This window comes from Seriola aureovittata, chromosome 11, assembly GCF_021018895.1.
Source record: "Seriola aureovittata isolate HTS-2021-v1 ecotype China chromosome 11, ASM2101889v1, whole genome shotgun sequence".
NCBI lineage: Eukaryota > Metazoa > Chordata > Actinopteri > Carangiformes > Carangidae > Seriola > Seriola aureovittata.
This window is the reverse complement of record NC_079374.1, coordinates 22,225,960-22,249,821: the sequence shown is the minus strand read 5'-3', so window position 1 is coordinate 22,249,821 and position 23,862 is coordinate 22,225,960. Positions and strand designations below refer to the sequence as shown.

At 38.3% G+C, this 23,862-nt stretch overlaps 1 protein-coding gene across 1 annotated transcript in view; it reads right to left on the bottom strand.

Moving 5' to 3' along the window:
* The window catches only part of dnah7 (dynein, axonemal, heavy chain 7), a 76,161-nt gene that overhangs the window by 41,363 nt on the left and 10,936 nt on the right, over positions 1-23,862 (bottom strand). Inside the window, exons 19-32 of the mRNA XM_056388975.1 lie at positions 22,630-22,816; positions 14,858-15,051; positions 12,788-12,986; positions 12,465-12,605; positions 11,206-11,418; positions 10,950-11,059; positions 10,446-10,614; positions 9,493-9,595; positions 8,674-8,801; positions 8,191-8,403; positions 7,244-7,342; positions 6,666-6,914; positions 3,979-4,128; positions 929-1,111 (exon numbers count right to left, since the gene is read on the bottom strand). Coding sequence (XP_056244950.1) covers positions 929-1,111; positions 3,979-4,128; positions 6,666-6,914; positions 7,244-7,342; positions 8,191-8,403; positions 8,674-8,801; positions 9,493-9,595; positions 10,446-10,614; positions 10,950-11,059; positions 11,206-11,418; positions 12,465-12,605; positions 12,788-12,986; positions 14,858-15,051; positions 22,630-22,816 — 2,338 coding nt within the window. The remainder of the gene's footprint in view (positions 1-928; positions 1,112-3,978; positions 4,129-6,665; positions 6,915-7,243; positions 7,343-8,190; positions 8,404-8,673; positions 8,802-9,492; positions 9,596-10,445; positions 10,615-10,949; positions 11,060-11,205; positions 11,419-12,464; positions 12,606-12,787; positions 12,987-14,857; positions 15,052-22,629; positions 22,817-23,862) is intronic.

Below are 23,862 nucleotides of genomic sequence, written 5' to 3'. Positions count from 1 at the left end.
CACAAAAGGGACCATGAACAAAGTGGAGGGAATTCACAGTGATCACAAAAAAAATATTGATGCCTCTGCATTCAGCATAATGAAAGGAACAGATGCCAGGCCACAGAGAATCAAAAATAGAAATCTGTTTAATAAAAAAGTAGAGCTGGGCAAATGCATTTAGGGGAGATGGTATTCTCTAAAGGCATCTACTGTATGTATTGCCTTTGTTACTGCCTCACAACAAACCATGAGGAACAGTACAATTAAAAACACTTGGATACTGCATAATATCTATACAAAGACTGCAAGTCATCTCAAAGCTATTGTCATCTCTTTTTTGCAAAGTTTGACAACATCATTTACTAAAAAATCTGGTAACTGGGTAATAGATACACAACAAAGGACATGGTTAGAACATGAAGTGGAGGAATGGTTAGCCAATCAAAAATACAGTAAGTGTACTAACTGACATTTGTAACCTTGTAACCGTCTAAGATTAATGTTATTTACACCCATCTGACACTTCAATAAAGATGAATCAAACTAATATATGTGAAAAAAGTAAGCGTCTGATGATATGCAAATACTGAGCTGAGGATGTAATAGTTAAAACAAACAAATATTTTGTACAGAGGTTCCTTTTTTTTTGACAATTTCTAAACTATTTGAGTAGATAACTGAAAATCAAAGCAGACAGGCACAGGCCATAAATACTGAGATGAAAAGTAGAGAGTGTATGTAATACCGACACCGGTCTCAACCGGTGCAGTACAATGATACAGTAAGAAAACTACTATATCGGTAAAAAAAATTCTGTTTCTAAATAAGAAGAGTAAGTGATACATCCTCAACAATATCCAGAGATTGGAAACCATCACTGCCAGAAAATGGAACAGCAGGATACATTGTGATGAAACCCTGAATCGAAGTAAAAAGTGCTTCTCACTGTGGCTGGAGACGCCACCTCCAGGTCCATGGGTTCAAAGATGAGGCTCATTTGCGGGGACATCTGAATGATCTCACCACTCATCAGACACAGCTTCTTGTTGTCATCGAGTACTGTGTTCATATTCTCAATCCACACGGCGTCCACTGGGCCGTCAAAGATCAGCCATTTTCTGTCGGGGCTCTAAGAGACACAAGAAATTAGATTGCTCACATCTTAAAGGAATATTTTCAGCACAATTTGATGCACATTTACATTTGTATTAATCAAAAGAAAGGTCACAAAACAGTCACCACTATTGACCACACTAGTGACCTCCTGGATTATCAATTTTGTTCCTTTTTACTAATCCAAAAATAAATACATAATCATCAGATAAATACAGGCTAAAATAGAGCCATGTAAATTCATGTAATTCTTCATGTTGAGGCAGTTGGACAGATGGAAGGAGGAAAATACAGATGTAAGGAGACACAAACAGGTATACAGACAGACAAATAGATAGATAAATGAAAACATAAAACATTAAGCCTTGGTGAGGTTTTTTACTTCAAGGAAAAATCAAGCTCAATCTACCAGAATGCTGGCCCCTATAGTGCTAAACTACACAGAAGTATTCACGGAAAGTTAAGAAGGGCTTAAAAGTGCATAGAAAGTAGTGTTCTACACAGAGTTTATAAGTTCAGTGCCTGTATCCTCTAATCATATAGCACACACTGCATTTACTTCTGACAGAACTGACAGAAATCCCTCTGCGCACTTTCAAGGTCAGCAAAGAACTTGTGCATTATAATCTAAGCGAAGAATGTTTGCTAAATGAATGAAATTAACACCTACACTGTCATAATATAGGTTGACAACAAGCTTCAATTCTCCAGTTAAATGGGCTGGCAAGAACTGTGCTTTAAATTGATTTGTTGTAATATAAACAAATGGATGTGCCTGGACTGGGGCCATCTGGTGCTTGAGAGGGAAGTGAGTATGCTGTAATGTAATGATCTGACAGAGAGCATTGGCACTGAAAAAAAAATAATATTGTGCATGCAGAGAGTTTAAAACACTACATTGCTGCTGACTCCAGATTACCACACGAAAAATTAGTTTAGTAAAATACGATGCAAAAAAAACCAAAAACAGGCTTTTGCCCACAGAGGAAAATGATTTTTTTTTTTAGACTGAATTAAGGCAAAGCTTGTTCTTGTTTTCTATTTTCATTGCATCAGTATGTACTGTCTCGTCTGTCATAACCACTATTCGCACCCCTTATTCATTGACAAAAAAAAACAAAAAAAACAATTTGTAAAATGACAACTATATATACATATTTTTGAAATGACAAGTTCATTTGGAAACAATCTGACAAAAGGGCAAACAAATGATTTTCCATTATGACATGCCTCCACTGCAATCTGTAAATTGTCAGACCATATGTGTCTAGTTTGTATGGCTGTGTATGCACACGAAGGAAAGAGAGTTATTAAAGATCTAAATTTAACAAGACAGCAAAATGTTTTTTTTTATTTACCCTGTCATTGCAGCTTTTCTTTCTATCAGCTTGCAATTAATTGTAATGTCATTCCTGTTGTACAATGTTACATCCAAACTTGTAGACTAAAACTATGTAGACAATAATGCATCTCACTCATATAAAAAAGATTGAGATAAGATACAAAAGAAGTTGCTTCTAATACACTGTTTCCAATGAGAGAGCACTGGTGTAAATGTCTGTGATATATACAGATATTATTTTGAACAACTTCTACTGTAATACTAATTCAGCTGAATAACAAGTAAACTGAGCATTAGGAGCTAAACTATTACAACCTGAAACAAAGATAATGACAACAAATGCCTCCACTAGATCCTCCAACCCCCTGAAATTAACTGTCAAGGGTGGAGTAATCAAACCTAAAATATTCCTGTACAATAGCTCAGGTGTTAAATTTGCCTAGTTTAGTAAAGAAGTGCAAACATGTTATAGAATTAGAGAGGGAGAGAGAGAGAGAGAGAGAAAGGAAGAGAGAGAGAGAGAGAGAGAGTGAGAGAGAGAGAGAGCACATTAGGCTCTGTTAGCACAGATGTGAAAAGTGACCTTAAAATCATATGAAACTATGGTCCTGTCTTCTCCCAGTTTTTTACAGGATAGTGTCTACATATTTGGTCATGTTGTTTATCACCAAAACCCTACTGTTGACAATGAATCTAAGAGGAACTCTTCACGGACTCAATCAATGACCTTGAGGAGTGGCATCACTCTCTGAGGGTGCCAACAGTAAAGCACCTTCCTAGTGTCTCCTCAGCCATGTCCTCATCCCCCAGGAGGTGTGGCAAACTCCATAAGGACAAATGATGTGGGTTTCCTACCCTCCATCATGACTGAGGGAGCCACACTGGTAAATGTCAAAAGATTTTCAGCTTTGAATTCCAACATAAAAACCCAGTGGAATATTTAAATGTGTAAGGAAATACGTGTTTCTGTTTGGCTGGCAGGGGAAAGTTAAAATACTTCAAATGGACACCTCAAACATAGTTCCAGTAAATGGTTAAACCATTATTCAAACTGTCTGCAAGATACATTTAATTGCAAGGTACTAAATTACCGATATCAAATTACAACGGCACTTATGCTTTGTGCTTGTTTAGCATTTAAATTATTTCAAACACATCTTCAATAAACTGGTACTCACATACCTATAGTAGACTCTTCACTATTACTGGACCTCCTTCCTTTGGAGGGAATTAAACAACTTAACCAGTGTGTCGAGGACAAGATTTTAGGTCGTAGTCAACATTGTGAGATATGATTTGTGAATATACTGTATACAGTATTAAGCACACAGAGAAACATTGGAGCCTATAGGAGACATCACAGCTCCCACATATGTTCTGCTAAATTTTAAATTAAGGATCACCGAATCAACATGCTGCTTCACAAGTTAGATCATACTTTGCTTGTTTGTTTATTTGATTGGTTGTGTCTGAACCAAAAACTGTTTGAACTGCTGTACTCTCCAGGAGTTCAACAAAATGCTCACAGGCAGCCATCTTACCAGGGAGGCAGCGAAGGCTCTGTAGCTCACAGCAAGGATGCCATCGGACCACTCGTGGGAGATGGGGTCAAATTGGCCGTACAGCTGTCCCATGGTGATGGATTTCGGGTTGATAACTGTGATCTGAACCTGGTTCTCATCCATTAGACCCTGGTATAATAATCACATACATGCAAAAACAAAAAAGATAATACACATAGAGATATCATAAACTCAGGAGAAATGGATGCACAGACAAATTCAAAATAGATGCAGTATGTATATACACATATATAGTATGTCAATATATATAAGAAATCTTTACTTCACAGGTTATTTTCTTGTAAAAGACAAAGAAAAATGTGTTTCAATGAGCATAAAAGCAGCTCATTTGACTAACTTGTTGTTGGGACTCAATCATTCAATAGACCAAATGTTTCTTTGCTCCACTGGACAAAGGAACTCACACTCCACAGTTCCTCACCGTTCACACCTGGGGATGACCCTTCCCCCCACGGACCTTACTGGCCAGCCATGGTCAGCGTGTGACATGTGACCCCCAAGGGTGTCACCAAACAAAACCAGTCTTCTAGACCCCTTCTCTCTCTCTTCCCTTCTTGGCTTGCTCTGGAGAGCAGCTCCAGCCCTCTCCTCTCGGTTCTTCAAAAGGGCAACAAGGCCCCAGCCCAGGTCAGCTCTGCTACCTGAGAAACTAGCTCTCTTGCCGGCCCGCTAACAGCAGCCTGCAAACACTCTTCTCCTCCACAACAGTGACCTGCTTCGGATTAACTGTGAGTGAACCAAATCCTCTTCAGAATCAGCAGCTACAACACAAGGCCAGCTGATTTTCCAAGCAACAGGAGTCGTAGCAGAGTTAGCATGGAACAGCTAACTCTGTGAGGAGAACAAAGGAGATAACAGCAAGCAACACAGCCAGACAGGACTTTACTCCACCAGGAAGCCTCTCAACTCACTGGACTTTACAAAACACTGGAAAGGACCTCTTTGCTTGTTCCAAGGATTGGGTAACGTTAACGGACTGGGCCTAACCTCTCCCAGCACAGCATAGCACAGCATAGCTAATCAGCAGGAGTCTTAACTTGTTAATGTACTTGTTGATTGATGTCTTGTTGTTGCAATGTTTGCTTAGGTTGTGGTCAGTCATACAGTTAATCGAGTACTTGTATGTTCACACACATAGCAGTACGTCTCAGTCCTAGAACCTGCATGAAGCTAACCTTCCCCCTCTAACCTGGTACCTTTTAGATTACATGAGCTATGCTAACAAAGAAACTCACACCTTCCCTCTCACACACACTAGGTGGTCTCAGCGGCCATTTTAGTAGTTTCTTTGTTTATCGCCATCTTGTGTAGTCTTCTTTGTTCAGGTCATGTGGTCACAGTGACCACTTTGAGTCGGCCATCTTGCCTTTGTCTGTGTCCCCACAGACACACACACACACCCATATACACTAGATAAGACATTGTACTTTACTCTGCTCCATTGTAAATAAATGCCTTTTAAGTATAACTACTGGTGTGTTTAATGTTGCACAAGCGTGAATATTGCCAACCTCTACTCGGTAGAATTCCAATCCTTCAACTTTGACTTACTGTTGATATGGTTATTTGGTTACAGTTAGTAAGCTAATGGTTAATCAGAGTTCCAGATTAATGGTAATAAATTGAGACTAAAACCATATTGGCTATTTTGCCTATTAGTTTAGGCTGGTGCCCCGTGAACTTTAATTCATTTTAAAGTTATTATTTAATATTAATATTTTTAATATTAATATTTTCTTAATTTGTGATAGCCAATAAATTGATAAACAACCGAAATCTAACATATTTGGTGTCCAGCTCATGAGGTAGAGTACTGTTAACATAATGGTGCCCAGGTAGAGCTCAGACCCAACATTGTCAATGCCAAGACTCATAAATTGCTTAGAGGAGTACTGTTCATATGACAGGACTTCTGCTAACTGAGGAAGAAAAGCAAAAACTGCGAAAAAAGGCTTTTCAGACAAGGTGTCGCTTTGAGTTAAAAACAATGAGAGAGCGAGCTGCTGATGAAAAAAAAAAAAAAAAAAAACAATACAAAAAGGATGGCGAGGGGAGGGGGGTTGGACATGATCAGTGGATGTGCAGCGACAAGGATGACGATGATAAATGGAGCATTCCCAGGCGTTCCATCAGCAGGCCTTCATCTGTCTCCTTGGTGGGATGCCTCTCAGCCCTCTCAGCCATGTAAATACAACAAGCCAGTTCTGCTCTTCTCTGTGAGATCGATAACTACTAAACAAAGACTACAGCTCTGACAAATTGGATGGATGTGTTTACTTGAGACAAACATGTAGCGCAGATAAGCCTTGGATATTGATTATAACACATATTTTTACTTGACATGAAGGTTTAGAGATTTTCTTACAGATTGAGTAAGTCCCAAGGACTCAGGAAACCTGATCAAAATTCATAATGAAATACAATTAAAAAATGCATGGTCAACCATCTGAATATAATGCTTTTTTTTTTTAAATTTTCTGACAAATTCCCCAGGCTAATACCTGACATGAACACAACAGCTAAGTTGGACCTCAAGGACAACTACAGGAATGCAACCACCAGGAAAATAAAGTGGTTTGAAGTAGCTATTGATCAATACTTATACTTATACGTAAAATAAGAAATATAGTTTCCGGACATCATACCTTTTCAAAGACGTCATGAAGGGCTGCTGCAAGCACACGGTAGGCACTGGTCTTTCCTCCGAAGGGCTCGCCCACCAGCATGAAACCATGTCTCACTATCATCATCTCAAAGATCTGCAGGATTTTCTCAATGAAGAAATCGGTGACTTGCAGGTTCATGCGTCGGCAGTTCTCCTCAATGGCCTCCAGGAGGACGCGGTAGTCTCGATTTGGGAGCTGGACCCCCGGGAATAGGTCAGAGGTGATACCCTAAGATGGATAGGAAAAGTCGGTGAAGAACAGTGAGGCAGGAATCTTGTGGTACAGTGGAAATTTAAGTTTACTGACATGCAAAAACACATTCACCTTGAGATGTTTGAGGTGACGACAGACAAAGGACAGACACACATATTCAGAAAGTCAGTGCAAACAACCATTCACGCACACAAACACACATTTTAGTGAAAACTTCTGAATTAAACAGACTGAAATCCTTGTTCATGGTTGTTCCTGATGAATTGGCTGGAATTAACATGCTGACATCAGTTGATGTGTACTGCTGTGTTAATCAAGACAGGAGGAGCTCCACTCTATCGCACCTCAAACAGCTTCAGATCGTGGGCCAGGAACTTGGGCAGATTGACATCAATAATGGATCTCAGTAACAGCATGTCTTCATTCTCATCTGGAAAAGTGAGCTGCCCCAAGGAGGAGGGAGGAGAAAAGGCAGAGAATAAGAGACATAAACAATGGTAAAATAGGGAGAGATGAAAAGCAGTTGAATAATGAGGCTTTATGATAAAGTAAAGTTTCTCTGTGCCAAATGTAGCTGACAAAAAAACATTCAAGAAGTTAGCTGTAGCTAGAGGTCTAATTGACAGCTCTAGATAGAACCTTCTGGAAAAAAAAATACATCTATGCATTAGGTCACTAGAGTGGGGGTATATCCCATGTTACAGTATATGAAATAAAAGATAGTCAAAAACAGTTTGTCGTGTTGTGTTTAGAAAGTATACAGGTATGGGCCAATACTCAGATTCCTCACTGTGTTTGAAAGATTACTCCAGCAGAGTAGATGCACATTTTGGGTGGAATAAAGGAATTTTTAATTGTACATACAATCCAATATCACAATACTAGCAATATGTAATATGTATTAAAACAAACGTGCTTCCTCTGCATTAAAAATTTACCAAAATCTGTTTTGAGGATGAGGCAAGATTATACTCAGCTATGTGCTTGTTTTCCTTTGGCTAGCTCAGCTCTACTTTCAGCAACACAGTGAGCAAGAGTTGAGAAATTGTTGCACCCCAATTAGGCACTCTTCTTACTGTTGTTCTATGATCAAAGATTGTTCTACTTCCCTGAAAAGAAATCATCTTTAAATTCTAAAAAATGTCACAATAACCATGTGGGACATCTAAAAATTGAAAAACAAATAGTGGCAGCATGGTTATGCTGCAACAGACTGGAATTATTTTGTGGGGAAAATATTCTGATAAACAACAAAAAATTCCATCATATCAAAGTGACTCTGTTTTGATACCTTGAGGTTTCCAGCAGCAGTGAGCACAGACTTGACAGCTCTCATCCCATAGTCGTAGTGATGCTGTGAGGACAGCTGCTCCGAACAGAGTCGATAGGTTGCCACAATTTTCACCGACAGGGGCCGTGCAGTCACAAAGCCACACGAGTAGAGCACAATCTCTGCGATCATTGCATAGTCCGGTACCATCATAGCCACAGTCCTGAACAGAGCCTGGTGCAAAGAGACAGTTTTGCTAAATGGAAACATGCTTTATGTTCAAAAACATTTTGACCTGAAGTAGTTCTAAAGTTATGATATTTCCTGTTTTATTTCAGCACTTTTTAAATCAGTAAAGTTTGGAGAAAGCATAAAACCGGTCTATATTTTGAACTACTTTTAGTTGAGAAACAACTCCCTCAACTCCTCAACTATGTATTGCAAAAATTATAGTTTAGAATAGACATTTAAAATAGAAGGAATGCCCAAGAACTGATACTGTGCCTTGAGGTTGTCTGGTAGCTCAGAGCGTCCAGCGTAGCCAGGATTCATAGTAATGAACACAGCACAGGAGGGGTTCAGTTTTAGCTCTGTTCCTTCAAACATCAGCATCTCAGCATGGGCAGAAATTCCTGGATACACAGATACAGTTACGACATGGTATGCATTGACCTAAAGCTATGTGTATGTCTGATAAGATTTCTTCTCATTTCTTTATTCCCACTGCAGTTTTGGATTGCTGCTTCTTTGGATACTATTTTAATGAGCATGCCCTGAGGACTATATCTGTAGATGCCATGTCAGCCATACCTGTATGCCATATCATATGACAAATGCACATGCCCATCAGAGACATGTCATGGGCTTGCGCACATATCGATAGAAGTTTTAAAAAGTCTTACATTAAAACCTACAGTCCTCTATTCAACACGATCCATAATTCAGATAAGGAAAAACTCCTGCTCTAAAAACAACAATATAAAATAGTAGTAGCAGCATTTAAGTAACAGAAACCTATTAGCAGTTATAAGCTAAGAAAAATCTGTATGAACTCTTGGCCCTTGTATCTTATGACGCAAGTCATTCAATGCTCATAGCACCCATAGGATATGTTGTTGTGCTGCAGTGAACAAAGCTGTGCTTGAAGTCCTGCTGGCCAGCCTACACAAATAGCCTTAGCTCCATGTTACACCTCTTTGTAGTCTAAAGTTTCTAAAGCTTTTTTACTGGTGAGAATACGCCAAATTTGTTTCTGGTACACTGCCAGCTTACACAAGAATCAAAGGGAAAGAAAGCCAAAATGTCAAAAAAAAAAACACAAACCTCTCTGAATAGTGAGAATCTGTTGAGCCACCACAGACAGCACCTCCAAGTCAATGCGGTTAAACTCATCAAAGCAGGCCCAAGCTCCGCAGGACAAAAGGCCCTGATCACACAGACACATCAATGCACATACACACAGAAATCACTAATACTAATTTAAATAGCAAGTATGAGCAAGTTTTGCCTGTGTATGTGAGCTATTTCAGTAGAGCAAGTGGGAGGACATTTTAGCAGGGTGTAAGCAATTTCACTGTAAACAAAAATGGGAGGTTTGTTTTGCATCACTAAGTGTGACTTTTTTGGCTGACTGATCAATTGCAGCAGTACTGGGGGGGCACTAAACAAGGCCCCCTGATCTATCAGTGCAGTGGAGTGCTGTTTTTGAAAGGACAAACCTTAATATTCTACACTTCTGGCACCAGGAAATTGTAGCAGGACTACATGTGGAAATGACTGCATACATTTGATTTGCATAATGGTGCGCAAATACACCTGTACCACCGCCCTACATTATCCTGTATTTGTGAGGACAGGTTGTAGTGGTGTATAGACTGATATTTTAATGTTTGTATTCCATTGTGCGAGAAGAGAAAATAAAAATAGAGTGGATTTTTACCCCTGTGTCATTCTCTATTATCATACTTGTTTGGAAATGCTCTTAGTTATGCTTGTATGGTGGATGTATCTGTGCTGGCACACTTACATCAGAGAAGAGAGCAAAAGTATGTGGGGATATCTACTTACTTAATTAAGTAATTATTAGAAGTAAAAGATTTTTTTGTGCTTGCTTTGACTTAGGTGTAGGAAAAAGGCTTAGTGTCTCACTGTTTCACTGTGTGTGTTGTTTCAATAAGTGAGCATGCTTTCAAAAGTCTATGAGTGTTTAAATTTAAATTATAGGTGTGACTAGTTGTAGAGGAAATTAATTAAGTCATAGTTAGAGAATGACTCACTTTGAAGAATTTGCCCAGAGCAATATAGTCCAGTCCATCAGAGCAGTTGAAGACCACACATTGCTTGGCCACAGCTTTAGCCAAGTCTTTGGTTGTTTCTGTTTTTCCTGTGCCAGCTGGGCCCTCAGGTGCCCCCCCCAAATGGAGGTGGAGGGCACCAAACAAAGTGCTGAAAGAGTATGACCAGACAGGACAAAGCGTAGAATGTGATTTTAGATAAAGTGGGATTTTCCTCATTGTATTCACTATCTTTATCAACAGGAACTTGTCAGAATATGTCCACTCCAGCTTGATGACAAAAGTTTAGTGAAATGTTGAAGGTTTTGAGAGCCTCACTGGAGCAATGCTTTTTAAAGCTGTGTTGTAAAAGGTGGCAGTTTCTCAGTGCCAGGCTTTTCCAACAAACCAAAATCACCTTATTCTTAATACTGTAATGTGGGCAGTTTTTGCACTTCAACACAGGGACTAGCAAATAGATAAAGGGTGGGTGTATAGAAGCTTTACCGGTAGCAGCGGTCAGTGAGAGGAGTTATGACCAGGCGTGGTGTGTTCCCGAGGTATTCATAACCATAAGGCAAACCAGCATTGATCATCTTGGTCTGGAGGTGGTTTTCCTGCAGAAGGTGTGATGCAGAATTTTGAGGTCAATCACTTAGTATTAATTATGAATGAAATAAATAATTGAATCATTAACTTTAGTTATCATTGTGGGCCGAATGGCTCCCTAAAGACTTGCACCAAATCTACCCATTCCACCTACCACCCAGTAGTAGCGTAGTTGGCTAAGCCACTCAAAGTCATTCTCGTCACTTATTCCCTTTTGCACCAGCGCAGCCAGCACATCCCTGGCATGAACGTCCAGCACAACAAGGGCTCCGAGGGTAACGCGGTTTTGCTTGGACAGTTTGCCACGTACAAGTGCCACAATGTCGTCAATCTGTCTATTATTCTGCTCCAGGTAGGCGTCTAGGGCCTGAGGGAGAGAGGCATCATTAAACAGAAGGCAGAGCATGTTGGAGTTTATCAAGACAGAGAGGGGATGCTATCAAGGCCCCATCTATAAACTGAAGGTCACAAGTTTAAACCCCACACAGCTATCAAGTCTATCACTGTCGAGATGTCTACGAGAAAGACATCACACTTCTCCTTCCTTTGGAAGTGCTTTTGCTGGCTGGGCATGATCTTCACCATATGAAGTGAAACAAACTGTTGTGTCTTGAGGTATATTATATATAGGACTTCCCTGTGCACCTTTATAAAACTCTGCTGGCTATATGAACTAAATAAGACATGTTACAGTTTGTAATTCTCATTCACACCAGCTGTTCAACCCATATTCACCTTTGTCTATGTGTTTAAAGCCAAAGTGCTTTGAAACACTCTTGATAATAGCTTGGAGATAGTGCCACTGGGTAAGTCATTACTCTAAGTAACAAATTCATTGAGAGGTAATCTGTTTGTCTCACAGTTTGTCCAAGAGTAATCAGACTGTGTTGACCTCATTTTGGGAACCTTTTAAATCTTTTGTTTAGAGTGTTTCTCATCCTCTGTCAGAGAAGATTGTATACTGCACAGTGTATGTTGCCATGGTTACAACTTTCATACAGACATCATGCAACATCAGAGTGTACTGTAGATGATGTATTTCAGATACCAGTTGTTACCATGGTTACAGCTTCGACACATACAGACATCACGGAACTACAGAGTTTAATTGTTTCTGCAAAACATGAAGGGCTGCTTGTGTTTTTAACAAAATAAAGTGTCTGTTGTACAATAAAAAGATCTTTAAGTGTGATTTGAAGTAATTGAACCAAACTTTAGAAATAGTGAGCAAAGAGGATGGGCTATCTTTCTATCCAAATAGTTAGAGGACTCTTTAAGGTTTCTTGAAATACCTTCAAAATAGCATTGGATGTTGTTAAATGATCATCTTGGTAATTCGGATGCTTAACTGTTTCTCGAATGTAATGACAATACTATACAAACTGTAAACAAATACAATATAGAGTTGATCACCCTCTGTCCTGAACTGATGGCTTCATGGATGTCCTTCGTCCAATAGACCTGTGAGACACACAGCACAGTCTGGCCTGGCCAAGCACGCACCCAGTTTATCCTCAACTCATTGGGGTATGCCTGGATTGCCTCACCGATTACCTGAAATGGAGGGACAGAGACTTTTAGTACCAGGTTTCTGCATCACGGAGGATAGCTGAAAGGACACTAGGGGAGGCCTTGAGTGTGCAGGCTCAACTTTGGTCACATGTATTTGCTTGGATGTGTATATGAGTGAAGTTAAAAAAAAAATCAATAAAGTGCAATAACAGTTCACACAACACCTTATGCAGCGAGGCAATCATGCCATTCTCTAGCTCCAGAAGCCACTTCTCCACCTGCCCCCTGGCTTTGGAGGTGGAAATGATATCCAGCAGCTGCACCACTTCACCCTCACTGCTCTTCATGTGAGTGATGTCCAGCACATCAGTGAACACCACACTAGCGATGCCTTCAAAGCACTTCTTCAGATGGGGCTGCACCCTGGAGGAGAGGAAGGCAAGAAAATGGAATCACTATGGTATTTTCTAATATCTCTAGTATATATATATTGTAGTATATCTGATCTAATGTTTGAAATAGGAAGTGACATCTTGTAACACTGATCTACTTCCATTTAAACCAATGCAGCTAACTACAATGGCCATATAAGTACTGAAGCCTATGTCCAGCTTATGTGCAGTTTTCACTGCACGGCCACGCAGACAATTGTCACAAGTTATCAGTATATGAGGATCAATATCACGAAGACAAATTTTGCTGCTGCTACAGTACATAAGCCCCTGTTTATAGAAAATAACCATTTCTGGTTTGAGTCAGTCCTCCTGTTTATATAAAAAAGAAATGGACATGGGATGGATGCTGATATTCTCTCGTGCTTAAAAAAACAGAGCTCAAGACAGTAGCGTGAAAGACTTGAAAGTAACACGAAAACTGTACAAATACTATCTGAATAAATTAAAAGATGCTTTAATATTCACTATTCTTACCATAGGGTTTTTTTTACTTGTTAAAGGTGGCCCTACAGTGAGGGTGGTTTGTTAGTCCACATCTATACTGAGTGTCCATGCTGTTAATGATTTGTGCATTTATTATATAAAAAAATAATGATGCACTTAGTTTGAATGCCTGTCCCCTTACTGTGAAATATAGGGGGATATGCTTTTTCATGAAGCATGAAAAAACAACGTTTTGTCCCCAGTCTTCCTTTTTTTTTTAAAATCAGGTTCCATGTTATACGACAATTAGCCCTGAACATAGCTGCAATTCCACTTCACTACTACTACTAGAGGTTAGGGTTAATGAGATAACTACATCACTGGCAAATTACCATGGTAGTTTTTTCAGTAGTTATTCAGAAATTTACAACTCAAAAAAAAGAAAAGTTGCAAGTAAGTGAACCCTTAGATAAGACTAAGATAAGATAAGATTATTTTGGAAAGAACTGGTGACTGGTTTAGTCTGGCACCAGAGAAGCATGACATAGGTAGAGTGGATGTGTTCAGATCAAGCTTAGTTCTAAGTAACAGACAACAGCTCTTTATACCCCCAAAAGATAACGACTCAGCAAGGACACTGCGTTATTCTTCTGCCGGCACCATCTGCTGGCCAAAGCCAGCTTTCCCCATGCACTCCCATTAAAGATAGACTTTACTGTTGAGGATTTACATCAGCCCTGTCTCAGTCTTTACGAGAAAGAGTCCTCTTACATTGTTAGTCTAGCAATGCATTCAGTGACCAATAACTCAAATTCTGAAAAATAAATAAATAAATCACACGCATCCCAGCAGTGAGAGAGAAAATTGAGGGATAGCAGAGTGAAAACGAAAGGAGAAATAGAAAGCAGGAAGAAAGTAAGAAGCTGGAACATATTTTGTCTGGATTCACATTTAACCAAACGACCTGAGTGAAATGGGACAGAAGTTGGTTATCAGTGAGGACTTGGCTTCTGGGGGAACACAGTGGTGGTAAATAAAATCCAATTGTTGCTTGAATATTTCCCAGCTCTAACATCAGTTTCTCAAAGGCCATAATTGAGTTCTATTTCATTTTCTAGATTTGCTCCTTTCACATGCTGAATCTCTGTCTGAATCTCTAAGTCTTCACCATTTCCTTCGCTACATAGTGTGGTACAGAAACTGATTTAGGTTGTAGTTTAAGTTTATTTATTATTATTTATAGTTCTAAATAGATGTTGAGTGAACTGAAAACTAACTATGGTGCTGCTCATCACCACCACCACCACTCAGGGTATACCAACTACACACAACAGCTGATGCTATTAATTGTAATCAAGGATAATGATTAATATAATAACACATAATTATGATTATGGGCATATTCTGCTTGTTTACCTTGTTGGGTCTTTGGTCTCAGAGAGGATTTCCAGCAGCTCTTCATTGGACAGGAAGAAGAACCGAGGAAAATAGAGACGCTTCTTCTCCAGGTAGTTATTCAGACCTTTGAGGATCATCTCCAGAAGCTCATTGGACTTTTTCAGCCTCTCCAGCATCTTGTCGATGCTTATCACTGCCAATACATGCTTGTCCTACCACAGACAGGAGAAAATAGTGTTTACAGCAAATAATCACTTTGGTCAAGTACTTTTACCTCAACAATAGTTTCATGTCAAAAACCAACATGGACCATTTTATTGTCATCACCAACATCAAACAATGCATACACATATATTTGAAATACTCGAATGGGTATGTTTGACATTCTTTAGGTCCATGTAGACTAATTTTTTTCCTAGTAGTAGTTTCCAAGCTGATAACTACCCATTATTTGAGCTTTCTCTGAGTTTTTCACAGGCGCTGATAAAATATCTATTTCCATGGCATCTTTGGACTTTGAATCTTTTTCCAATGAAGCACTCAAGGCCACTATCTCTACAAAAAAAGCAGCAATTTTATCACATTGGCCCCCCAGATAGGCACATCCTTACTTTTGTACCATGGCTGCTACTTCTATAACAACTGATGTATGTGAATGACACAATTTTCTGCATCACATTTGATACGTGTTGCACTTAAGTGTCTTTGGACACTTACTCACGCATTTTAATTCCAAGATATAAATAAAATCTAAAACATACTGTACATTGTTTGTTTTTTCAAGAAGACATATGACAGAAAGATGGTTTGTTTTGTTCATATTTTTCCAGTGGTGCAGTGTTGTCACTGCTGCCTTGAAGGTAACACTAAAAAACTGCAATATCTTCCTTTAGCAGCATCCACTCTGTGCTTCACAGTTAGGCCCACTTGTCACAGAGCGCCCAGGAAAAATCTGTGATGGGACAGTAATAGAGATTTTACCTGAGGCCTGTCTAGCACCTATGAAATATTTCAGCTCTGATATCATCTCATCTGTACACTAATTCAATATCCTCTGGAACTGTCAGCCCCAGGAAGTGCCTAAATAAAAAGTCTATCCAATCTTCAAGGTTGGACACTGAATGCCTGAACCTGCTCATATGAAAATGCTCATATGCTGAATCTGTTCATATGAAAACGTTGGTGATTCTGAAATGAAGTGCACAGCCTGATATCGTCCTCTGAATGGAAACGAAATAAAATGCAGGAGGGAGCATAATGCTGAGCTACTGTGGAATAACACAGGAATATGCCTTTCTTATTTCTGTCTTTTAACGCTGTTTTTTTTTAAAAATTAAATCATACATAGTCAAGTCACGTAAATTTTTATTTGTATAGTGCCAATTCGCAACATAATTTATCTCAAGGCACTTTCCAAATAGAGCAGGTCTAGACGATCTCTATAATATTATTTACAGAGACCCGACAATTCCCACCAAGAGCAAGCACTAGGTGACAGTGGAAAGGAAAGCCTTAGCAGAACCGGACTCAGGGTGGGCAGCCATCTGCCTCAACCGGTTGGGTTGGAGAGATAGATAGAGAGAGAGAGCGAGAGAGCACAGAGGAAAAGAACAAGAATATGCAATGATAGCAATATTAATAATAGTGATAGTAGCAGCAGTAACAGCAATAGTAATGTAATGGCAACTGTAGTAGTCCTACTGATAAAAATAGTAACGATGGCTAATAACATTAATAAATATCATTATTAATTATAATAAATTTTTGCAGGTTTAGCAGCATGTAAGGGAAATAGATGACATAGTTGAATAGGTAGCCTCCAAATACTGATGTAATTTCATCTTTGATGAATGATTGATTTTCCTTAAGCATGTTTTTGCTTCGTAGCTATAAACAACTGGATGTCCAAAAGTTTCTTCTAGTATCTCCTGTGTATCTCCTAGCAACATGCAACATGTAATGTTCAGGCAAAATAATCCACATATCAAAAATATAGCTGTAAAGAAATAGATCTTCAATGTTCATTAGTGTGGCTAACACAAATCATTTTACAGTAACAGATGATCTGGAAAAATCTAGAGCTAAATCAGTGTTATTAGAAAAGCAACAAAAAACTATCACACTGCTTTGACTTGGTGCAGTTTTTGCTTTGTAACAGAGTCACTGTCCATTAAAAGGAGACACAGCCATTGAAAGCCACTTTTAATCTCCTCAAACTCTGTTCGAGAGAATGTTGTGGAATTGCAAAGGCTATACAGAATGAGATAATCATTTCTGATTTCTTATGATGACTGCAGTGTAGGCACTTTTTTCCCTTAGGGCTCACCATATAATTTAAGTAATGATAAATAATTTGGATTAAAACCATGTTAGATTGCTTTTTATGACGTATTAGTCAGTAAAAGAAACTTAAGATACAATGTCTGGCACTCATTTTAAAGGCTAAATCAAATGAACAAGGTCATTAGCCAAACTGAAGAACTAGATACACAGAGAAAAGGCCTGATTTGATTGTGTTTCACTGAACCATACAATTACACTGGCAAAGGGTGTCTGACTGATGAACTGTGATTCTAGCTTTTTGTAGATTTTTTTTTTTTGATTTCATCAAAATCATCATCAGTGATTTTTGCTCATTCTTGAAAAGGACAATATAATAAGAGAGTTATTTTTGTATTCAGTCTGCCAGCGGGAGCTAACCATGAGCACAGTGAAGGGATAACAATGCCCTAATGCATGTATTATGTGTGATAATGTAGTTTTTATGCAGATACAGATGAGGGACACAAACTGTCCATAGCTGATATAGAGGGATTGCAGTCTGTGTGGTGAAAAAATGTAACGTAAAGGAAGTATTTTCCTTTGTTTTCGAATGATCCACAGCACGCATCCACAACATAAAATGTCTTGTGTGTTCAAGGCACATTCTGCAGAGTATTATATCGTCAAAAGGGTGAGTGTAATATTCAATGAGGTATTATTTTACTGAATATCATTGTGGTATTAGCGGGTGAATCCATGAATTTATTCGTAAATAATATGGTAGTCATCTTCCCCATGAGCACTAGAGGGTCAATTGTTTCTCCCTCTCTGAGCTTATTAGAGGGGGTAAGGATGTAGCGTGCTGCGTAGTTAAAAGGAAGCAGGTTCATTGAAATAAGTCTTTTAAATTGATTTGGCCCTGTTTTATCTGCAAATGTGCATGCAATAGTAGATAAATGACACATTAAAGCAGACAGCAAAAAAAAAAAAAGTGGAGGAAAATGAAGTTGAAATGTGAAGGTGCTGGAAGATCAGTGGATCTTGAGCAGCTCCCAGTGGTTGCTTGGGCAAAGCAACACACCCTAGTGTGATTTTTGGGTAGGAGAGCTCCTAGCCTGCCTTTTAGATTACACTGTTCTGTAGTATTATGGAGTTGAGATGATTCCAATTTTATGCACTGCTGACCAATGCTATTGCTGAGGTGAAGGAAAGTGTTATTTGTCAGATTTTGATGCAGTATATGCCTATGCAGGGTCATGTTTTTCCTATTACTGGCCTACATGGTGTGGTGAATTAGAATCATTAACTTTAAAAATTGCAAGAATTTCAGAAGAAGACATAATTTTTTGCTAGAATTTTACTTTCCACAATAATTCATCTTTTACTAGTGGTATATTTCCCATCACTAGTTGAACATATTTAAAATGTGGATAAACGATGCAAAACACATTATCAATTCTGTTTCTAAAATTATTTAGACAAATAAATGGGGTTGAGAATTAACATTGTTGCAATGTCCTGGGGAGCAAGTAGATCTAGGATTCCCACAATTATCATTTGGGATCATCATACATAATCAGGGATATCTAACTACAAAAGGTAATTTTCCAACAAATTTTATGAAGAGAGTATTTACTGGTCCACATTGGTGCTCAAAATCCATATCAGAATCACTCTCAGGTTAATTAAAGGCCACTTCTGGTAAAAAGTAGGCTGTGTTCTAGTTTCTGAATCTTTATATTTCCCAAATATATTTTGTACTGCCTTGTAATCATATTCATTTTTTGATTTTATGATAAAAAAAAAAACTGTGCACCTCTTTAATTAGGTGCTATCCCAACTCTGAGATACCCTATAAAACAGACATGACAATTCAGTTGTAAAGCAATATGTTTTGATGGATTCCTCTCCCAAAGAGACTTAAATTATTCATGTGAGGTTTCAAGAGATTGACAGTTAGAAACTCAGCTCAAGTGAGGCATAGAAAAAAACTCAAATCAAATCAAAATCATCAAAAACTCTGATGTTTATCAGTGTGAATTTTTCCCCCTCAGACAATTTTCAAGTTATAGGAAGCAGGTCTTCTTACAGTACCAGAATAAATGGTTAGAAATGTCTTTATAAATTTCTAACTGCTGCGTCCAAATGACCACTGAAGTTCCTTTCAGAGAATCGCAACTTACTGTAGGTGACTGGCAGAAGGAAAAAAAATACTTTTTTTAAATTCATATTATGTTTGTAGAGTAATTCAAGGAACTACAAGGTCAATGAGCACACCACTATACATACAACTACAAGTGATTGTTGAGTCACAAACATTTTTAAGGACATCCTCCATTTTTGGTCCTCAAATTCATTAATGTTAACACGTTGTGCATCAGATGGTTCTCACATCTTCCTTAACACTAAAAAACTGAATAGTGATCAAGTATTGGCATTATGTTATAGCAAGTGTGCAGTCTTTCTCGTAGAGTAGTCACCAGTGAGTTCAGGATCTTAATGGCTTCTCATTGCTGCAAGAGCAGAATGGGTATTTTAATACACCGAGAGAGAGAGAGAGCAACAGGTTACAACTTACCTGGAAGAATTAGGTAACTGTTTTGGATGTGTATTAAAAGGTTATTCTAAGAGACTATTGAGAGAAAAAAACTAAACTACATGTGCTATAAATTTGTTCTTAGTACATTAACACAACACAATAACACAAAAGGATCCATGTTTTAAAAAAGAATCACCAGTACCAGTATTTTAAATATTGTATGGTCTTTACATCTTAAATGATTTTGATTAAATAAATAAATATTTATTGAAATATAATACAATCATCCATTTAATTATACAGTATATAGTCCCTGTTAATTTATCTGTATGTTTAATTGTATATTTACATGAAAATATCTGAAAAGTTGAACACTGACAGAATGTATGTGATTACCTAGTGTGCATACACTGTATGCATACACTGAATCAACTTCACTGAACTTAACTAAAGTTTGATAAGAAATAGGGACATATTATAGGACCAACATTTCTGCCAACATGCTCCATAACTGCACACAACTCACGTTAGACTAGACAGTATGCATGCTCATCTCTGTGTGTAGGCTCCCTGTCCCTTGGTGACCTCATTTTCTTTGTGGCTCAGTACAGCCCTGCCCCTTCCAGACAAAATCCATAATTTCTATTTGATGGTGCAGTCAGCCTGGGCTTTCTGGAGGACACTGCCTGAAATTGATGTGTCTCATTTCAGGTCTACTGAGGACGCCAATTACCCTTTGGAAACTCTTTGAGGAGGCTGGTGCAACACTCACTTTCTATCCTCGTTTTGTTGTTTTTGTCTTGCTCTCAATCCTTTTCCTCCTTATTCCCCTACTCTCCCTGCTCTGTCTTTTCCTACCTAGCTCTGTCTAAATACTCTGCCTCTGCTATATATTTCTGTGCCCCTCCTTCTACTCTAGTCACTCTCACCCTGTGCTGTCACTCTCACTGTTGAGAATGTTTGTGAGTTTGTTTATTTATTCCACCTATAGTCAGGGTTATCCTGTGATACAAGTCAGAGCTGTGTAATGATTTTCGTTTGATTATAGTAGACAATCTCATATTTGTATGAATACACTACCTTGTAATATACCAGGCCTGAGCTGTGTGTGTCATACTTGAATTTAGATCTGTATTTGCAGTTCAAGCCACAGGACTCCTCACTGTGTTACAAGTTATGAGAAAAGGATTTTCAGATTTACCTTATTTGCTTTGTCTGAACATTAAAACCATCTGTCTGCTGACATGACCGGCAAACTAAATAGAAATTATTACAACACAACAAACATTCTGTAGGAAATTGCTCTGTACAGTCAATACATCATTTGGATGATTGTAGGCGTTCCTATTCAACCAAGATTTAATTGGCAGACACTTTGTTTCTTTTTTTTTGGCATGTATGTTAGTATGTTAGTAACTTTACCTATCCCTTTGGTTACTGTTAAACCAGTTTACATTGAGTTGGTGATAAAAACTATTAAGAAGATTGCGTATGTCCTAAATATTTAGAGGTAGATTACTTATATTTTGCGTTTATCTAACAAGGGTACTTTCTTCATGAGTGACAACTCAAAATTACAATTACAACAGGCATAGTCTTGCAAATCATACAAACAACCAAAATATAACTTTTTTTCTGGGTTAAGGGCAATTAAGTGTTCTGACCAATCACTACCAGCTGGTCTTTGGAGTCCAGTGATTTCACTAACTGTTGCACTCTATCAAATGATTCCTGGAAACAAAAGGCAGCCAATAGGAGAAGGCCACTTCTCTTTGAACTCTGTAGGGCTGGGTGATACGGCTAAAAAACTAATATCTCGTGGCAAGTGGCAATTTACAATACGATGAAAACTTTACCAAAGGATAATGTTAAAGCATCAGAATTTATTTGTAACACCAAAACACAGGATACTGTATATCTCACTTGGAAATATCTAACTATACAAGTAGTATTTAAAAAAAAACTTAAGACAATTGCACACGCAGCATGCATCTTGCTATAAAGTATGAAAGCAGTACATAAATAAAAATAAGTTTAACAAAAACAGTGCGCAATTTAAGAGAAGATTTGCACTGTGCTTTTCTAGTCTCTACTGGAGGTTTTGTGACAGGAGCATCAGCTTGTCAACAGTGTCTGGTTTCAGGGATGCCCTTTGGCAGGTCACAAGGTTACCGCTGGTGCTAAACACCCTTCAGAAGGGGAACTCAGGGCCAGGAGACAGAGGTATTGTTCTTGCCAAATGGCTGAGCTTTGGGAACATGGGAGCTTTATGATGCTAAGAGTTAGGCCTGAGTGTAGGAAAGTGGTGAACTTTGCTGCAGCGCCATGCACTGACAAGGCAGGTGTTGGGATAGTGGCACGTGCGTGTGCACCAATTAGTGTGTGTAAGAGAGAGAGAAACCTGCTTAGCTAATATTGCACATATTTAATATGATGAATATAGCCATTTCTTATATTTTCAACATAATAGTATCAGCTATATTGATATCGATATTTTTGATATTCCGCTCAGCCCTATTACTCTGCTTAGATGTTGTATGACAGCAGATGTCTGCGTACATAGGACTTTGGGGAAGGGTTTTTGTTCCTCTATAGTAGATGTTTAGATGAGTTATTATAATATTTGTCAACATTTTCAGAACTCTTAGCGATGCAACCTCACAATCCTAACCTTCAAGACCCCACTAAAATGTACTTTATTCTAAACCTATTACCATTCATGGTCATTTCTGACATATGTGTTTTATATACTGTAGTTCCCTTTATAGTTATGATTGTCGTCCTGTCAGTAATGAAATACACTCCTCTTATCTTGGCAATATCTGCCCTGAAAAACAGATCCTCCTCCTGATTTCTTCTTCTGGATAGTGATCAACCAATCCACCCAAGAAAAAGCTAATTTTATGGTCAAACCCCTCTCCTTAATCATTATTGCATCCTGATGTAGTAACAAAATCTTAACAAAACAAAATGAAATCAAACAACTTACCAGGGAAACTTGTTTCATGTTTTCCCTCCAGGTTTTGTCAACAGTTGTAAAACGGCGTCCCTCTTCAGGCATCTGAGTCATGATGTCTGGGGAGCTGAATATGGGCTCAAGGTAAAGCCAAGTGGACTGTACCTTCAACCATTCATCCAGGATCTCTTGGAGGAGCAGCAACTTATCTTCCCATTCCCTAGAAGAGAAAATGACAACGTGCGGATAGGAATACAAATCATAAGTCATATCACTTAACACACATATCTGCTATTTTTACCATATCAAGAAGGTTTAAGAAATTCAAGTGACTGATTAGCTACTGAAAATAAGGCTTACAAATCTTTCCATTCAACAAAATCAATCTCTCCCTTCTGTGGAAGAACAAGAACCCTCTAATTATTATCACTCCACAGAGGTGAAAGGCATTTGGGAACACTAGATATATATTTATATTTTGCATTTAATGCCAGATATCCTATGCTATGTAGTTAGTTCAAGTAAGTGAATAATGGGATTGGCTCAAGTAGCACCTTGTACAGAATACTGACAAACTGATTTCTTTATCCTCACTGCAGTAACATCTCCCACCCACCATGCTAGATAATGGGATTATAAGGTTTTCATGTGATATTACAAAAAAAAAAATTCAACAAAAACTTGGCATTGCAGTAACTGCTTTAGCATCCTGCCCAAAAATGCACAATAGTTTTTTAAAAGTTACAGGGAGTCTCGTGTCAAACTGTGCCTGGCAGCAACAATCTCAGAAATTATAGAGGATGAGGAATTTTTATTATTTGCCCAACTCAGAGGGAGATAAAGAAAAAAGTGAAAAGTAATGAATGAATTATACAGTATTCTCAACTGAAACCACTGTTTTTTAAGTTTTGCGCAGAATATTTTAAGTACAATTCTGGGACAGACAAACAAATTGGGTCTTCAGAAAGAGGTTTTTGTTCTACAAATTTAAAAGCTCCAGCTCAGATGCCATGGGAGAAAGACTCACTCACCTCTGCAGAGTGGGGCCGAATATTGAAGGATTTTAGCAATATCTAAATCAGTAAGAATCAGATGTATCAAATTAAAACTTTAACATAGACCTTTTATTACTCTCTCCAAACAATTTAAGGTCCTCTGATCTCTGGTGGCATGGTTGTGGGTAAGTAGGTACATTAATTAATCCACATGTTGTGGAGTTTTTGTTCAGCAGTCAGTTTCAGAATCTATGAATATACATCTCTCTGT